General features: G+C 41.1%; 1 protein-coding gene across 1 annotated transcript in view; it reads right to left on the bottom strand.

Moving 5' to 3' along the window:
* CACNA1A (calcium voltage-gated channel subunit alpha1 A) overlaps nucleotides 1-20,014 on the bottom strand; it is a 632,851-nt gene that overhangs the window by 408,247 nt on the left and 204,590 nt on the right. Inside the window, exon 7 of the mRNA XM_053718181.1 lies at nucleotides 2,476-2,591. Coding sequence (XP_053574156.1) covers nucleotides 2,476-2,591 — 116 coding nt within the window. The remainder of the gene's footprint in view (nucleotides 1-2,475; nucleotides 2,592-20,014) is intronic.

Genomic DNA, 20,014 nt, shown 5'->3' with positions numbered 1-20,014 from the left:
ATGGGTCTGAAAGTTCCCTCCTTCTTTATAACGATGAAATATTGGAATAGAAACCCTGACCTGTTCTGATTCTGGAACCGGACTAATCACATCCATAATTTCTAGTTCCTGAACACAATAAAAAAGCATTTGCTTTTGGTGTTTTTTTTCGTTACATGTGACTGAAGAAAACTTCCTCGAAAGTCTTTTCGATAACCTTGAGATACTATTTTGAGTATCCAAGGATCCTGAACTTACTGTGACCAGGCCCCCTGAAAAGGGCTCTATCGGATCGGGGACCATATCTTCATGCTTAGTTTGAAGTGATAAAATACTTTTTTATTTTGCTTTGATTTGTTCCAAATTGGATTACATCTTCAGGAAGACTTTGCTGAATATGATTTTTGAGAAGTAGAGGACTTTGGATTTTTGGAGTAACGAAAGGACCGACATCTATTAGTAGGTCTACCCTTTTGTCCTGTGGAAGAAAATATCCCTTTCCTCCTGTAACAGTAGAAATTATAGCATCTAATTCAGGACCAAATAAGATTTATCCCTGAAAAGGCAAGGAGAGAAGTCTACTCTTTGAAACCATGCCAGCATACCAAGATTTTAACCATAATGCTCTTCTGGTTAAAACAGCTAAAACGCCATATTCTTAGTATTAATACAGATCATTTCTATAATTGCATCACAAATAAATGAGTTAGCAAGGCTGAGAAATTGTATACATGATATCCTCTAATATAGTCTCTTCAGATACCAGATCAGGTAAGAATTTACATCACAAAGACCCTGCACCTGCGACACATTCAATGTCCATAGCTGGCGTGAATAAAATCCCTCCTTGTAGAAAGGATTTCCTGAGATAGCTCTCTAACTTCCTGTTCATAGGGTGTCTAAAAGAAGAACTACAATTCCGCTAGAAGATAGAACTTTTTTTGATAAAAACCTAATGACGTAGGACATGACATCTTGGATGGAATTACAGGTGTACTCTAATGAGAAAGTAAACAGAATTTAAGCAGGAACTTCAAACCTGAGCTGGAGGATAAACAGTAGTCAATTGCAAAGCATAGATTTATTTAATGGAATTGAACAAATCTGTGGATCTCCCCTCTAATGGGTCTGAGGACATGCAAGAATAAATGTTCAGTATAGAAAGGGCACTGTCAGAGCTAGCTTGTATAAGCTGTAAATATTACTCCTTAGAATAGCTAATGAGAGAGACCAGAGAAAACAGACAAATATTAAATGTCCCAAAAATTGTACACATACCAAATATAAATCATTTTTAATACACGCAAAACACACACATATTCAATAAGATCATATAAATATTTAAGAATGATGTGACTTTAATATTTTATATATGAATGGTCCCTATAAATATAAATCAAGTATATATTTAATACTGAACTATATATTAAGTAGTGAAGAAATCATAATAATATAAATTAGTTATTGTTTTAAACCATGAAGACAATGGGGCTGATTTATCATGTTTGGGCGGACATCGATAAATGCCGACAGCATACGTTGTCTGCATTTATCATTGGACAAGCATTTTGTGTGAAATGCTTGTGCAATACCACCCCCTGCACATTTTCAGCCACCACCCCCTGCACATTTTCAGCCAATCGGCCGCTAGCAGGGGGTGTCAATCATCCTGATCGCACATATTGTGCACATATACCTGCTTCTTTATATTAAATATGTCTGTAAACCAAAGACCAATACTTGGAGACAACAATGGAAATTTAACATGTTGTTACCTTGGCCTCTATTTAACAAAGGTCTTGCGGACCTGATTCGACAGTGCGGATCAGGTCTGCAAGACCTCGCTGAATGCGGAGAGTAATACGTTCTCCGTATTCAGCATTGCACCAGCAGCTCACAAGAACTGCTGGTGCAACGCCGCCCCCTGCAGACTCGCGGCCAATCGGCCGCCAGCAGGGGGTGTCAATCAACCCGATCGTACTCGATCAGGTTGAATTCCGGTGATGTCTGTCCGCCTGCTCAGAGCAGGCGGACAGGTTATAGAGCAGCGGTCTTTGTGACCGCTGCTTCATAACTGCTGTTTCTGGCGAGTCTGCAGGCTCGCCAGAAACACAGGGCATCAAGCTCCATTCGGAGCTTGATAGATAGGCCCCTATATCTCTTCTATACCCCACTGGGAGTGTAATTTCTTCTTCTGGCTGTGTTTACACAGCTTAGCTTGGACCTAAGGCCAGAAACTTTCAGAAAAGGTGGGGATACCACAGGCTAAAGCAATATTTCAAATGCCAATATAATGGTAAAGGAAATACTTGTAAACAAATTAATACACTCCAGCAGGTAAAGTGGATCATTGGAAACAAATTTCACTTCATTTTAAACAAGGTAGCAATAAGACCAAGCTATTCAGTAGACTCAATTTCATTTTTGTAATGGTTTTATCCAGGAGTATTTCCATTGGGTTCTTATTTTCATGCAAGCAGGCACCCTTACTCCCACCTGCTTTAGATATCCATTCCATGTAGCCATTCAGCTCCTTCTCAATTTGCTGCTGCCTTTTCAGTTTCATGAACGCTCTTCTGTTTTCTACACGTTCTCTTTCTTTGGCAAACTCCCTACAAACAAGAAGAAATTCATATTTATTCTCAGATGCCCTGATAAATAATATCAAGAGTCTTAAACATCAATATTCTTTCCAGTGTGCAGGAAGACAAGATATGGTGATAGGAATAAAGAACACAAAAGGGACATTAAAAAGTCAAAATTAAACTTTCTTGTTTCAGATAGAGTATGCAATTTTAAAAGACTGTAACATTTACTTCTGTTATCAAATTAACTTAATTTTCTTAGCATCCTTTGTTGAACCGTATATATAGGTAGGCTCAGGAGTCAGGACCAGCAATGCACTACTGAGACATAGGTGATGATTGGTGGCTGCACACATTTGTCTTTTGTTGTTGGTTCAGAAAGCTGTCGGTATTGCATTGCTGCTCATAAGCTGACTGTAACTTTGTGTTTAACCCCTTTGCAGGAGTTAAACACATAAGGGTTGATCACAATCTATTGTTTGATAATAATCAGCAGGCTAATGGCTGCTAATGAGCTTTTTGCAATGTTGACGCAATTAGATATTTTCATCCTTTTTGTCAGCACTTATTACATTATCAGATTGTTGAAAAATGGCCCTATATTAAATATGTACCAGACCTGCTTGTTCTGATCACAATCAAAATTCTCGATGCTCGGCATATTTTCAACACCATTTTTCACTTATCACATTTCACAGCTAAAATTACTTGATAAAACTTAAAGGGACATTCCAGCCCAAATTGAAATCCATATGGATGCATTTCAATGTTGAATATAAACATTTTTGTAATATACATGTATTAGCAAAAATGCTTCTTATAAAAGCTATAGCTGTTTGAAAAGTGTATTTAAGTATGCACCGTGCACCAGCATTTTAAGCACAGCAATTGCTCAGAGAGCCTGTACTTGTATCATCTGGCAAAGACTCCATTTTTTAATTGCTGACATGATACAAGTCCCACTCGTGCTATGAGCAGCTGTAGTATTTAAAATTCTGAGGTTCTGAGAATATCTAGTTATGCTTCACACGCACCTGCTGAGAAAAATATTAACACTTAAACAGTGATGATAGCTTTTACTAGAAATAGTTTTTGCTAATACATGTACAGTATATTGCAATTATGTTTCTATTCAAAGATGTAATTAATCTATGTGCATTTACATTTTGACCGGAATGTCCCTTTAAGACAACACTTTTCCAGTGATTATCAAGTAACTCAAAATGCTTTTCAAATTTTTACCAGGTTCTCCAAAATGTTTTTCCAATCATTATCAGGTAATCCAAAAGGTTTTTAAATCTAGCCCCTGCCATATTGAGTGACATTAGGAAGCAATGTCACAGAATAGATACAAATGATACCTGCTCAATCAAAAGTAAAAAAACAAATAAGTACTTTTACACTAATACAAATTAGTCAAGTTATGGAGCAGCGGTCCTAATCTGGTCCTAAAAGTTTACACTTATTTTGTCAATATTCAAACAACTGATGAAACTTTAAAAAAAAATCATCTAAATGTAATTCTCAGACTAATCTTTTCTATAAATGCATCATTCATCTAGCATTTATTTTGTGTTTAATGTCCCTTTAAACTAACGTTCCTGACCATTATTAGCAAGAGTGCTATTTAAATACATTGAAAATGTTACATTAACACTGTAGAACTGGATTTGGAATTTTGAAACAGGAAATACACAGCTGATCTGCGAAACAGAGGCTTAATGTCTGATAAGAATAATTACCACATCTCTATTGGTGGATAGTGTCATGCACCCACAAGCCTAAAAACAAAAACATAATTTATTCTTGCCTGATAAATTCATTTCTTTATTGGTGGTGAGAATCCATGATTTCTTACTGTCGGGAATTCATCACCTAGCCATCTAGGAGAAGGCAAAGACACCCTACACCGAGAGCTTTAATATCCCTCCTACTTGTTCCTCCCAGTTTATCATTAAGTCAAGAAACAGGCTCTTTACCCTAATTAATTAGGGTAAAGAGGTGCAAACTAGAGCTGCCACCAACAAGGAAAAACAAAAAATTGGAGGGTTCATTGACTCTCACCACCAAGAAAGAAAGGAATTTATCAGGTAAGAATAAATTATGTTTTCTTTTTTAAGGTGGAGAGTGTCCACAATCCATTACTGTTGGGAACTAAAACCCAAGCTGTGGAGTCCATGAAAAAAAAGGTGGGACAAAAAGAAAAAAAGTCAGGCACCTATTTACCAGGAACTACCTACCACCTGAGGAACCTTCCTGCCAAAATCTGCCTCAGCCGAGACAAATACATCAAAATTATAAAATGTAGTAAAAGTATGCAACGACTATCAAGTTGCAGCCTTGCAAATTTGGTCTACTGAGGCCTAATTTTTAAATGCCTGAAGAAGTAGACACAGAACGAGTTTAATGAGCTGTAATTAGTAAAGCTTCCAAGTAAGCCCTATGAATCAGACTCTTTAACCTTGAAGCTAAAGTAACAGAAGTGTCCTTTTGGCCCTTAGGTTGACCCGAGAACAAAACAAATAAGCTTGAAGATTTGCAAAGCTCTTAGTAGCCTGCAAATAGAACTTCAACGCCCTGACCACCTCTAAATTGTGTAACAATCTCTCTTTGGGAGTTTTCAGGTTAGAATATAATGAGGGAACCACAATTTGCTGATTAATATTTTCTAAAGAAACCACCTTAGTTAAAAAACTGCCTTATCCTGATGGAACACAAGATATAGGGAATTGCAGGAACAATCTTATAACACAGATTCCCTCCTACCCAAAGAAATAGTTAACAGTAACAGAATATTCCAAGACAACAGATGAAGGTCCAATGCGTGCATGGGGTCAAATGGGGGAGATTGTAAAACACTTAAAGCCAAGTTAAGATTTCATGGAGAAGTAATAGGTTTAATAACAAGGTCAGATTCTAACCAGAGCCTGAAAAAAAGCTTGAACATCTGGAAGTATAGCAAGTTTTCTATGTAATAGGACAGAAAGCACAGAAATATGACCCCTCAAAGTGTTGGCCAACAAGCCCTTGTATAAGCCATCTTGAAGAAACTGCAAAATTCAGGTATTCCAAAAGGAATGCCATTCCAGACACCAAGAAAGATACACCTTCCAAACCTTATGGTAACTCTTCCTACTAACTGGCTTATGAGCCTGCATCAAGGTCTACCACTATCTACCACTGAATCAGAAACCCCCCTTTGGGAAACAATCAATTGTTCAACCTCCATGCTGTAAAACTGAGAGACTGGAGTTTGAGATAAAAGAAAGGACCTTGAGACAACAGATCTAAATGCTGTGGAAGACTCCACGAAGGAGAGCTGGACATCAGAACCAGATAAGCATACCAAGTCCTGCGGGGACAAGCAGGAGCTATTAGAATTGTTGAAGTATGTTCCTGTTTGATCTGAGCAATCACCCTTGGAAGCTGCACAATTGGTAGAAACGGATAAGCTAGATGAAAAGGAACTGCTAGAGCCTATATCAATTATGCTTGAGGGTCTCTTGACCTCAACCCATATCTGGAAAGTTTGTAGTGCTGGCAAGAAACCATCAAGTTGATCTCTTGGAGACCCCAGCAATGAACCAACTGACCGAAAATCTCCTGATTGAGGGACCATTCCCCCTAGTGTAAAGTCTGATGACCTAAGTAATTCGCTTCACAGTTGTTGACTCCGGGAATGTGAACTGCTGAAATGGTAAATTGATGAGATTTTGCCAAGCTAGAATGCGAGACACATCCTTTATTGCTAGGGCACTGCAAGTACCACCCTGATCATTGATATAGGCAACTGTCTTGATGTTGTTAGACTGAGAACGAATAAAGGAGACTGACTTGAGAAGAGGCCAAGCCAGAAACGCTCAGAACATCGCACAAAGTTTTAATACATTGATTGGTAACCTAACCTCCTAAGGAAACCAATCTCACTGAGACCTCCGAGGACCCCAGACCACGCCCCAACCTATGAGGCTTGTGCCTGTAGTAATTATTTCCCATTACGGCAGCAGAAAAAGCATCCCCTGAGAAACTGGATTGGGGGAAGTCCACCAAGAAAGGGACTGTCTAACCAAGGGATCTAGTCAAATTAACTGAGACAGATTGGTGTGGTCCCCATTTCACTGCCTTAGCATGCATAGTTGTAGAGGATGTAAATAAAACTTAGCGAATGGGATTGCATCTCATGCTGCCACTATTAGGCCCACTACCTTCATGCACTAAGCCACTGAAGCCTGAGGGAGAGACAAGCATATGGAAGTTTGAGTTTACATTGATCTGTTAAGGACAGCCACATGGAGATCAAATCTATGATCACTCCTAGAAAGGACACCCTTGTGAGACGAGACAGAGAGCTCTTTGCTATGTTTATCTTCCAGCCATGACAGCGAAGAAACCAAAGTAGTTTTTCTATATCTGCAATTGCTAAAGGTAAAGATGGTGCTTAAACCAAAATATCGTCCAAGTAGGGAGCTACAGTTATACCCTGAGTTTTGATAACAGAGCACCCAGAACTTTTGTGAAGATGCTGAGAGCTGTGACAAAACCAAAAGGAAGAGCTACAAACTGATAGTGTCTGTTCAGAAAAGCAACATGAAGAAATTGGTTATGTTAGTTGTGAATAGGAATATGTAGGTAAGCATCCTTCAAGTCTATTGTTGTCATAAACTGACCTTGCAGCACCAAAGGAAAAATAGATCTGATTGTTTCCATCTTAAATGAGGAAACCCTAAATACTTGTTTGGGGTCTTTAGATCCAGTATGGGTCTAAATGTTCCACCCTTCTTTGGAAGAATAAAAAGATTCTAGTAAAATGCCTTACCTTGTTCTGACAGAGGATCATGGACAACCACTCCCATGTCCTCTAAATCCTGAAAACATTTAAGTAATTCCGATCTCTTTTCTGGTCTCTTTGAGACAAAAGATAGAAGAAACCTATCAAAAACCTATTTGTCAAGGAGTCTTCAGAAGACAACTAACCCTCTGAGGGGGAAAGGGAGATGTCAGAGTCCTGCACTGTCTTGGCAGTAGCAGAAACTGAAAGTACATTGCAGCCAAAACCTCAGATATAGTGGACTTAATTAATCCTTAAATCCTGGAGTAAAATCAGTAGCAATGCCCTGAGTAGTATTCACTGATTGGGGGCAAACTGAATTCACATTAGTAGTAGAAGACATTTGAAACTGTAATACAGAGTTTAAGCAAGTACTACAAAGTTGAGCCGGAGGACAGACAGTAACCAATTTACAAAGAATACATTTGTTTGATGAAAAAAAAAAGTTTGTAGATTTACCCTCTAATGGTTCTAACCCAGGAGGGACAGCTACAGTCTCCTCTATAACTTATATGGAAAATAAACTCCACAGCAAAACAGATTAAATTACCGGCACTGAGAAATGATAGTACAAGAATAGCAGCAACATAGACTACTGCACAGAAATCAAGCACAATATATTATATAGTTATGCAATTAAAAGTTGCTAAATGTTCCAAAAAATAAATATTACAACAATAAAGTTGTTATATCCCCTTGACAACATAATCCCTTTCTCCTGGTATAGGGAATCTTACCCCATCCAGAAAACCGCTCAGCAGAGATGAAAGTGAATGCAGTGAACGATGGCCGCCGGCAGAGTGAGCACGCATAAATGTCTTGAGGGCGGGAAAACAGCTTAATGCTCTCCTTTCCAGAGAGAAAATGCACCCGCACTGCGCTCTGAGAAAATCTGCTCCCACTCTGCCCCAGTACAATAAAACCTCCTTCTCTGTATGACATAAAAAGCAGCACAAGAAATGCCTAATCGACAAAGTAAAGTCCAAAAAATCTTAAAGGGGCAATAGCCCATAAACAGACAAGAGCCCAGCTTGACACTGGTGGCTTTAAACACTGATTAGTCACAGTGAAAATAAAATGTGATATGTACAAGATTTATCACAGTGCTGCTGTATACTGGCTAATGTTCACTGGCAAATGTACCCAGTGAACTGTGTGAAAAATGCAGGTACTTACCCAGCAACTGCCCACTTCAATGATCTTACCCTGATGCAACATGAGGATACAGTAGAGAGCCCACCAAGTACTGTACTAGACATTAGAGGATATACTGAGGTTATTTACCATCTACATGGCCTAACAGGAGGAAGCTGAAGAACCACCAGTCCCAGCGAAAGCTTTACCAAAACTCCAGCAGGAGATTTACATTGCACAGCCAGTACTCTCCTATACCCCTCCCTTCCACGTTTCACCTTATGAGGGGAATGTGGGATCGAAGATCCCTTAATTTGTTAAATAAAATCCTGAGCACCTCTATCTTCACCATCTCCTAAGAGAGGCAAAGAAATACTAGGAGGGTATATTAAAGTTCTTGCTGTTGGGTGTCTTGCCTCCTCCTGGTGGTCAAATGATGAATTCCCAACAGTAAGGAATCATTTACTCTCACTACCTTAAAGGGACAGTCTACTTCAGAATCTTTATTGTTTAATAATCTCTTTATAACCCACTAGGCGATAAGCCTGCCCAGAGGGCAGTCTATTAAACAAAAAAAAACTACAACCCCAAAGCTAAAATTACAAAAAAACATAATTTATGCTTACCTGATAAATTTATTTCTCTTGTAGTGTATCCAGTCCACGGATCATCCATTACTTATGGAATATATTCTCCTTCCCAACAGGAAGCTGCAAGAGTCCACCCACAGCAAAGCTGCTATATAGCTCCTCCCCTAACTGCCATATTCAGTCATTCGACCGAAAACATGCAGAGAAAGGAAAAACCATAGGGTGCAGTGGTGACTGTAGTTCAAATGAAAAAATTACCTGCCTTAAAGTGACAGGGCGGGCCGTGGACTGGATACACTACAAGAGAAATAAATTTATCAGGTAAGCATAAATTATGTTTTCTCTTGTTAAGTGTATCCAGTCCACGGATCATCCATTACTTATGGAATACCAATACCAAAGCTAAAGTACACGGATGATGGGAGGGACAAGGCAGGTACTTAAACGGAAGTTACCACTGCCTGTAAAAAACCCTTTCTCCCAAAAATAGCCTCCGAAGAAGCAAGGTATCAAATTTGTTAAATTTGAAAAGTATGAAGCGCAGACCAAGACTCCGTCTTGTAAATCTGTTCAACAGAAGCCACATTTAAAAAAGGCCCAAGTGAAAACCACAGCTCTAGTAGAATGAGCTGTAATCCCTTCAGGAGGCTGCTGTCCAGCAGTCTCATAAGCTAAATGAATTATGCTTTTTAACCAAAAAGACAGAGAGGCTGCTGAAGTCTTTTGACCTCTCCTCTGTCCAGAATAGACAACAAACAAGGTGAACGTTTGATGAAAACTGTAGTAGCTTGTAAGTAAAACTTTAAAGCACAAACCACGTCCAATATTGTGTAATAGACGTTCCTTCTTTGAGGAAGGATTAGGATACAAGCATGGAACAACTATCTCTTGAGTGATGTACTTGTTAGATACCACCTTAGGAAAAAACCCAGGTTGGTACGCAGGACTACCTTATCCGTACGAAGGACCAGATAAGGAGAATCACATTGTAACACAGATAACTTGGAGACTCTACGAGTCGAGGAATTAGCTACCCAAAAGGAACTTTCCAAGATAAAGATTGATATCTATGGAACAAAAAAGGTTCAAACGGAACTTCTTGAAGAACCTTAAGAATCAGGTTTAAGCTCCATGGCGGAGCAACAGTTTTAAACACAGGCTTGGATCTAACCAAAGCCTGACCAAATGCCTGAACGTCTAGAATACCTGCCAGACGCTTGTGCAAAAAAATAGAGTAAAAATCTGTCCCCTTTTAAGGAATTAGCTGACAACCCTTTTCTCAAAAACATCTTGGAGAAAAGATAATATCCTGGGAATCCAGACTTTACTCCATGAGTAACCCTTGGATTCATAACAATCAGATATTTACACCATATCTATGTTCAATTTTCCTAGAGACAGGCTTTCATGTCTGTATTAAGGTATCAATGACTGACTCGGAGAAGCCATGCTTTGATAACATCAAGCGTTCAGTCTCCAGGCAGTCCATCTCAGATTGATTCTATTTAGATGGTTGAAAGGACCCTGAGGTAGAGGGACCTGTCTCAGAAGCAGAGACCGTGATGGAAAGGATGACATGTCCACCAGATCTGCATACCAGGTCCTGCGTGGCTACGCAGGCGCTGTCAAAAACACCAAAGCCCTCTCCTGCTTGGTCTTGACCTCCGGAGGAAATCCCACTCCCCCGGAAGAAAAGTCTGACGACTTAGAAAATCCACCTCCCAGTTCTCAACACCTGGGATATGGATAGCTGATAGACAAGAGTGAGTCTCTGTCCAGTGAATTATTGTAAGACTTCTAACATCGCTAGGGAACTTCTGTTCCCCCTTGATGGCTGATGTAAGCCACAGTCGTGTATATTGTCCGACTGAGTATGATGTACCTCAGAGTTGCTAACTGAGGCCAAGTCTGAAGAGCATGGAATATCACTCCCAGTTCCAGAATATTTATTAGAAGGAGGGTCTCCTCTTAAGTCCACTATCCCTGAGCCTTCAGGGAGTTCCAGACTGCATCCCAACCTAAAAGGCTGGCATCTATTGTAACAATTGTCCCATCTGACCTGCGGAAGGTCATACCCTTGGACAGATGGACCCGACATAGTCACCAGAGAAGAGAATCTCTGGTCTCTTGGTCCAGGTTTAACAGGGGGACAAATCTGTGTAATCCCCATTCCTCTGACTGAGCATGCATAGTTGCAGCGGTCTGAAATGTAGACGTGCAAACGGTACTATGTCCCTTGCCGCTACCATTAAGCCGATTTCATTCATGTACTGAGCCACCGAAGGGCGCGGATGGGATGAAAAAACACGGCAGAAATTTAGAAACTTTGACAACCTGGACTCCGTCAGGTAAATTTTCATTTCTACAGAATCTATCAGAGTCCCTAGGAGGGAAACCCTTGAGATTGGGGATAGAGAACTCTTTCCTTGTTCACTTTCCACCCATGTGATCTCAGAAATGCCAGTACTACGTCCGTATGAGACTGGGCAATTTGGATGTTTGACGCCTGTATCAGGATGTCGTCTAAATAAGGGGCCACTTCTATGCCCCGCGGTCTAAGGACCGCCAAAGCGACCCCAGAACCTCCATAAAGATTCTTGGGGCTGTAGATATCCCAAAGGAAAGAGCTACAAACTGGTAATGCCTGTCTAGAAAGGCAAACCTGAAAAACGATGGTGATCTTTATGCATCACAATGTGAGGATAAGCATCCTTCAAATCCATTGTAGTCCTCTATTGACTCTCCTGGATCATAGTTAAGATGGTACGAATAGTTTCCATCTTAAATGACGGAATTCTGAGGAATTTGTTTAAGATCTTTAGATCCAAAATAGGTCTGAAGGTTCCCTCTCCTTGGGAACCACAAACAGATTTGAGTAAAAACTCTGTCCCTGTTCCTCTCTTGGAACTGAATGGATCTCGTACACAATGTAAGAATGCCTCCTTCTTTATCTGGTTTGCAGATAATTGTGAAAGGCGAAATCTCCCCTTTTTTTGGGGGGGAATCTTTGAAATCCAGAAGATATCTCTGGGATATAAATTCCAATGCCTAGGGATCCTGGGCATCTCTTGCCCACGCCTGGGCAAAGAATGAAAGTCTGCCCCCTATAGGATCCGTTACCGGATAGGGGTCCGTTCCTTCATGCTGCCTTAGAGGCAGCAGCAGGCTCCTTGGCCTGCTTATCTTTGTTCCAGGTCCGATTGTCTCCAGACCGCCTTGGACTGAGCAAAAATTCCCTCTTGTTTTGCCTTAGAGGAAGAGGATGCCACACCTGCCCAGAAGTTTTTAAAAGGTACGAAAATTAGACTTTTTTTTTTTTTTTTGCCCTTGATTTAGACCTATCCTGAGGAAGGGCATGACCTTTTCCTCCAGTGATATAAGCAATAATCTCCTTCAAACCAGGCCCGAATAGGGTCTGCCCCTTGAAGGGAAGTTAAGTAGCTTATTTATTAAAGTCACGACAGCTGACCATGATATAAGCCATAGTGCTCTGCGCGCCAGTATAGTAAAAAACAGAATTCTTAGCCGTTAGTCTAGTCAAATGAACAAGGCATCAGAAAACAAAGGAATTGGCTAGCATAAGCTTGTCAAATATATTCATCCAATGGAGTCGCTTAACTGTAAAGCCTCATCAAGAGACTCAACCCAGAACGCCGCAGCAGCAGTGACAGAAGCAATGTATGCAAGGGGCTGCAGGATAAAACCCTGTTGAATAAACATTTTTTATCCATTGGATCTAAAAAGCACAACTGTCCTCGTCAGAGGTAGTGGTACGCTTAGCTAGAGTAGAAACTCTTCTCTCCACCTTAGGAACTGTCTGCCAGAAGTCCCGTGTGGTGGTAACTATTAGAAAACATTCTTCTAAAAAATAGGAGGGGAAGAGAACGGCACACCTGGTCTATCCCATTCCTTATTAAAAATTTTTTAGTAAACCTCTTTAGGTATTGGAAAAACATCAGTACACACCGGCACTGCATATTATTTATCCAGTCTACACAATTTCTCTGGCCCTGCGATTGTACACATTCATTCAGAGCAGCCAAAGCCTCCCTGAGCAACAAGTGGAGGTTCTCAAGCATAAATTTTAAATGTAGAAATATCAGAATCAGGTTAAATCATCTTCCCTGAGTCAAAAAAAAATCACCCACAGACTAAGCATATTGTGAGGTAGTATCATACATGGTTCTTAAAGCGTCTGTATGCTCTGTATCTACCCCCAGAGCTAACTGCTTTCCTTTAATTTCAGGTAGTCTGACTAATACTGCTGCCAGAATATTATTCACCACCTTTGCCATGTCTTGTAAAATAAACGCTATGGGCGCCCTTGATGTACTTGGCGCCATTTGAGCGTGAGTCCCTGAAGCGGGAGTCGAAGGGTCTGACACGTGGGGAGAGTTAGTCGGCATAACTTTCCCCTCGACAGAATCCCCTGGTAAAAGAAACGCTATGGGTGCCCTTGATGTACTTGGCGCCATTTGAGCGTGAGTCCCTAAAGCGGGAGTCAAAAGGTCTGACACGTGGGGAGAGTTAGTCGGCATAACTACCCCCACGACAGAATCCTCTGGTGATAATGTTTTTAAAGACAAAAAATGATCTTTATTGTTTAACATGAAATCAGTACATCTGGTACACATTCTAAGATGGGGTTCCACCATGGCTTTAAAACATAATGAACACAGAGCTTCCTCTATGTCAGACATGTTAGAACAGACTAATAATGAGACTAGTAAGCTTGGAAAACACTTTAAATCAAGTTAACAAGCAAATATATAAAACGTTACTGTGCCTTTAAGAGAAACAAATTTTGTCAAAATTTGAAAAACAGTGAAAAAAAGGCAGTAAAACAAACGAAATTTTTACAGTACATGTAATAAGGTAACAGAGCATTGCACCCACTTGCAAATGGATGATTAACCCCTTAATGCAAAAAACAGATAAAAAAAAAAAAAAAAAGACATAGACGTTTTTAAAAACAGACACAACAAACTGCCACAGCCAACAGTGGGAAGCTTCAGTTAACTGTTTCTATGCAAAATTTAAGCCAGCCATGTGGAAAAAACTTAGGCCCCAATAAGTTTTATCACCAAACATATGTTAAAAAACGATTAAACATGCCAGCAAACGTTTTAAAACACATTTTTACAAGAGTATGTATCTCTATTAATAAGCCTGATACCAGTCGCTATCGCTGCATTTAAGGCTTTACTTACATTACTTCGGTATCAGCAGTATTTTCTTAGTCAATTCCATTCCTAGAAAAATATTTTACTGCACATACCTTATCTGCAGGAAAACCTGCACGCCATTCCCCCTCTGAAGTACCTCACTCCTCAGAATGTGTGAGAACAGCAAATGGATCTTAGTTACGTCTGCTAAGATCATAGAAAAACGCAGGCAGATTCTTCTTCCAAATACTGCCTGAGATAAACAGCACACTCCGGTGCCATTTAAAAATAACAAACTTTTGATTGAAGAATAAACTAAGTAGAAAGCACCACAGACTCTCACGACCTCCTATCTATGTTGAGGCTTGCAAGAGAATGACTGAATATGGCAGTTAGGGGAGGAGCTATATAGCAGCTTTGCTGTGGGTGGACTCTTGCAGCTTCCTGTTGGGAAGGAGAATATATTCCATAAGTAATGGATGATCCGTGGACTGGATACACTTAACAAGAGAAATAGGGGGGCGGAGCTAACCGCAGAGCAGAGTGGCAGCACTTTAGGCAAGCTCCCTCTGAATTAGAATATTTAAGTATATTTAGAGCCCTAATTAATTTAGAAACAGTGTAAATTTCCCATCCCTAAAAGCAAGAAGCACCCTAGATACGAATATACAGAATTTCAAGAATTTCAAAACTTTTTTTTTTTCTCTTTTCCCTTTTTACGGAGGACACCCAGTTACCGGACCGAAAGAAACTGTGACAGTCTGCATACCCAGGCCTCTCTCAGGACCCCAGAGGGTCGGGGCTCCGCTCTGGGACACCCCGAGTGAGCGGGCGACAGATGAGGCTTGGACACTTACACTCAGACTACTCCTCAAGCTACTAAAGCCTACCTACAACTGTAAGAGGGGCGCGGGTCCTTTAAGACTGTCTTTGCCACTACCGCAGCTAAGCCGGAACCTCCCGAAGACACTGTGGCCTGATCCGCTGAGCCACCGACCACAGATCTCACCCTCCCTCCGCTGCCCAGAGTGACCAACCTCCGCTCCGGACGGAGCCGCGGCCACCCCCTTACACCAACGGGTAAAAACAGCTGAAGACCCGCAACGGGGGCACACGGCTAGGACCGGACCCCCATCTCGATCAATTACCTTTTTGCAGCAGTAACGGGAGATTCCTGGTGATCTCCCGAGGGGACCAAGTGAGGCTGCATTAGATCCGAGGTGCGCCATCACTGCTGATTTGGGCGCGAAGACCCGCCATATTGAGGCCTACCACCGCGGCCTAACTATCACTGCCACATACAGGAGTAGAACGAAGGGACTGGGTAAGAGTGCTTTAAGCACACAGAGACTTTCTTTTCTTCTTATCTACACTACCCAATCAGCAGATAAAACCTGGGCAAGTGTTTCCATACCCTACAATTATCCCAACCCGCGCAGCAGCCTGTCAATTCACACCAGAGGTCAGTGAGAGCCCAAAACTTGCCCCGGTATCATTAATGCCCATTCCTAGGCTCATTCATCATATACAGGGCTGAATAATTAATATAATAACGCATCTTCATGTATCTGGTGAAATCTGGCAGAAGGAGCCCTTGTTACTGAACTTTTCCACTAGTGAACTATTGCAAAGATATCTATTTTCACTTCTGCCCTACAAAGAGCACAAGGGGTTGTATTCACTTATAAACACAGGATAGTTAACCCTACAAGTCTCCTCATTAGACCACCGCTCAGAGCTAAACTTTTGGGCACCCTCTGCTATTTATATGTTTTAGGTGGACCACAGATGACTGTGAAACCGGGCACTAGAGGCTCTGCATAATTGTTATCTCTACTCTAAGCTAATGCCATCCTATGAAGTAAGATATACTTGCCTTACAGGCAGAAGCCTCCCTGCCTTTATATAACACCTGTATAGCAGATAAGACTTGTTCTCTGGCCCCTATAGATACCCCTACACACACACCCCCATTGCAGGCTCCCCCAAAGAAAACACACTCACCTAGTCTCTTGTGGACCAGTTCCAGTCAGGGTGGGAGAGAAACATCTCTAAAGAGAAAATCATCTGGGTTACAAATATTTAATGGAACGCATCTTACTAATCAATTGAAAGCTGCAGGAGCAAACATACCATTAGGCTGATACAAGAGTTATATACAGCTGTGGTACTTGTTTCCCTCTTCGCACAACAGGGATTTAACCTCTAGTGAAACAAACGCAGCCAGACCCTGCAACTCAGCTTAGCATCACTTAGACGGAAGAAACTTTGGTGTCTTCTCCCCTCCCTTTTCCTGTCACCCCTTACGGGGGACAGGTCATACCCCCTATACCTTTTCCCGTGATCGTCCTGTGAGGACAACTGCCCTGGGGAGGAGGACAATCTCAAACAGCCAAACCCTCTGGGAGGTGAAAAAGAGAAGAAGAAAAGAAACACCGGCTTGAAAGCCTTAGCTCCTTTGTCATACTAACCTTACAAACGAAAATAACCAAAAGACAACCCCTGGTCATGTAATCCATACAGCAGACCCAGAGGGGAGAGCCGTCTAGAAGAATAATGCACAGGGAAAGCTGAGCCTTTTCGAATCCATGGAATATTAACATCCATATGTCCTCCATAATATTGCAACAACGCCACATGTAAAGTTCCAGATAATTAAAGAACTAACTTCGACCTCTCACAGATAGAACCCTACCATACAGCACAATACAACGGTACACACCGCTTAACAACATAATGTCTTCAAGGAGAGTAATGAAAGGTGATAAATCAACTACTAAACCCTCTTCAGTGTCCTCTTTCTTTAAATCTTCGCAATCTACCAAACCCAATAAAGACATGGAGGAGGGTGAGGATTCGGACCTTGACTCCATACAACAACCAGAAAATACTTCCCCACTAACTAAGGCCGACCTACAGAACCTTGTTTCAAAAAAAGACATTGCCGACAAATTTGAGAAACTCTGGGAGAAAATTGACTCCATCCATTCATCGGTTACCAACAGTCTATCAGAGATTAAATCCGACCTAACAGATATGGGAAACAGGATAGATACACTGGAAGACCAAAAGGATGCCATGGTTGAGAATGTGGATGAAATATCTCAGATGGTCTCAACACAACAACAACAGCTGATGGAGTTCCAGGACAAATTAGACGACCTGGAGAACAGGAGCAGAAGAAACAATCTTAGGCTGAAAGGGGTCCCAGAGGAAATAACAGGGACAGAACTTCTGGCCTATCTAACACAGCTTTTTACCCAGATCACAAATTCATCTCCAGACTACACCTTCCATGTTGAAAGAGCTCACAGAGCATTAAAGGCCAAACCAAAGGTGGGTCTCCCTCCGAGAGATGTCGTGATTAAAATGACTTTTTTCCCAGACAAAGAGAAGATTCTCCAGGCAGCTAGAAAACAACCCATTTTCAAATTTCAAGGAAACGTGATCCAATTTTATCAAGACTTGAGTCTTCGGACTTTGCAGAGGCGAGGTGCCCTACGTCCCCTTACCTCCCTGCTGAGACAAAAGCAGATACAATACAGATGGGACTTCCCCTTCGCATTAATTATAACAAAGGACACTAAAGTCATAACTATTAAGGAACCTGAAGACATCCCCGAAGTGTGTGAGGCGTTAGGCCTCGATACCCCCTTGCTACCTGAGAGAGAATCACCAACAGCACCCAGGCCAGTATCTATACGCAGAGATGACCAGTCTAAATGGCACACATCAAGGTATAAGAAGCGGAGGACAAAGGAATTCAGAGACAAAGAACTTTAATTAGAATCTCTTCCATTAACCTTTTGAGACTGGGGACTCTAGAGTAAAGCAATAATCAAAGGAAGGAAAGACTTCCTCTGGAGGTCTCCAGCACCAAGACACCTATGGAGTAGAAGGAGATGAAGGGGAACACAGGCTATGTATAGCTCTTAATTGGCATTCTAACATTATAGACAGTATAGTCTTATAAAGTGATGTGGCCTACTAGAGGCGAGATCTAGGCTTACATCAATGTTTTGTATATCTAATGTCTTACAATGCCTTCCCTTTCTTTTCTTTTATCTGATTATTAGAACAAAAGTTGATATGTCTAGATGGGCCCTCCCAGCCCTCCCTTTTAATAAAGGGATAAATGGGAAACAAGCAACTGTTTACAGGTTATTTTTTCTTTTTTTTTTCAAATGTTCAATCCCAATGTTAAAGATAAAGTTTTGGTTTCAACTCTTAATCCTGGGACATGTTTCCCCCCCCCAATTGTTTTTTCTCCTCCTAGTGGCATCCCTACGGCGCACCCCTGTGACACCCTGATTCCGAAGATTAACACTATATCAAAAAGGACATCTTATCTGAAGGTAATAACTGATGAGCACCACACATCCAGAGCACAGACAAGGGTTAGAGAACACCACAATGTCTAGCAACATACATGTAGTGTCACACAATGTCAGAGGACTCAACACTGACCCCAAAAGGAGACTAGCTATGTCCCAATATACACGCCTAAATACCAATATCTTGTTTCTCCAGGAAACACACTTCCTTAAAAGCAATATCCCAAAATACTGGACAAAACACTTTCGCACACATTACCATGCCACTGCGGACGCAAAAAAGAGGGGAGTTTCAATTCTTATACATTCCTCTATCGACTTTACTCATGAAAGCACTTTAGCAGACCCGGAAGGTAGATACTTGATAGTCAGAGGAAGGATACTAGATACTGAGGTGACCTTATGCAACATTTATGCCCCCAATGATAATCAGCATGATTTCTTCAGACACATATCCCTTCTATTGACTCAATGGTCCCAAACCAAAATTATACTAGCGGGAGATTTTAATATAACTATGTCCCCACAAGTAGAGACTAAATATATCTCCTTATCCAATAAACAACACAGACATAACAGAATAATTAAATCGATACAGGATTCTCTGTCACCACACTCCTTGATGGATTCCTGGCACTCACTATACGGGGCAACAAGCGACACCACGTTTTACTCCATGGCTCATAAAACATACACAAGATTGGACTACATATATGTTAGCCAGGTGCTTCTCCCATTGCTGCAGAACTCAACTATAAATGCATGTGTGTGGTCAGACCACTCTATTCTATTATTAGAGTTGAGTGGGATGCAAGACACCAAAAGGAAAAGATCATGGACCTTTGACCCAACCCTTATGAAAAACCCACAAAGACATGATAAGATTCTGCAGTCGCTGGTGGAGTACTGGGGGATAAATATAGACACCACAACTAATCCTATAAACACATGGGCAGCACATAAGGCGGTGGTCAGGGGACAATTGATACAGGAGAGTGCCAGATTAAAGCGCCACAACAGACAATTACTGGAACAGTTACACGAGGAGATAGAAACGCTAGAGAGACGACATAAGTTAACGGGGAAAGGGACGATACTACAGACCCTCCAAACCAAGAAAACCATGTTAGCGAAAATCCTAAACTCTCAAGCTGCAAGAGCAATTCAAAAATTAAAGGCACACTATTTCATTTATGCCAATAAACCAGATAAATTTATGGCACACAAGATTAGGGAAATGGGCAAGGCCTCATTCATTCCTATGATAGAAACAGAACAAGGGACAATGACTTCGGACCCACAAGAGATAGTAGACACATTCGCCACCTTTTATAGCAAACTTTACGACGGGGAAAAAGTCCTTCACAATACAGAGTCAGATAAAACCACCGAAGAATTC

The sequence above is a fragment of the Bombina bombina genome, chromosome 6 (assembly GCF_027579735.1).
Source record: "Bombina bombina isolate aBomBom1 chromosome 6, aBomBom1.pri, whole genome shotgun sequence".
Classification (NCBI taxonomy): Eukaryota; Metazoa; Chordata; class Amphibia; order Anura; family Bombinatoridae; genus Bombina; species Bombina bombina.
This window is presented reverse-complemented; position numbering and strand designations above follow the sequence as displayed.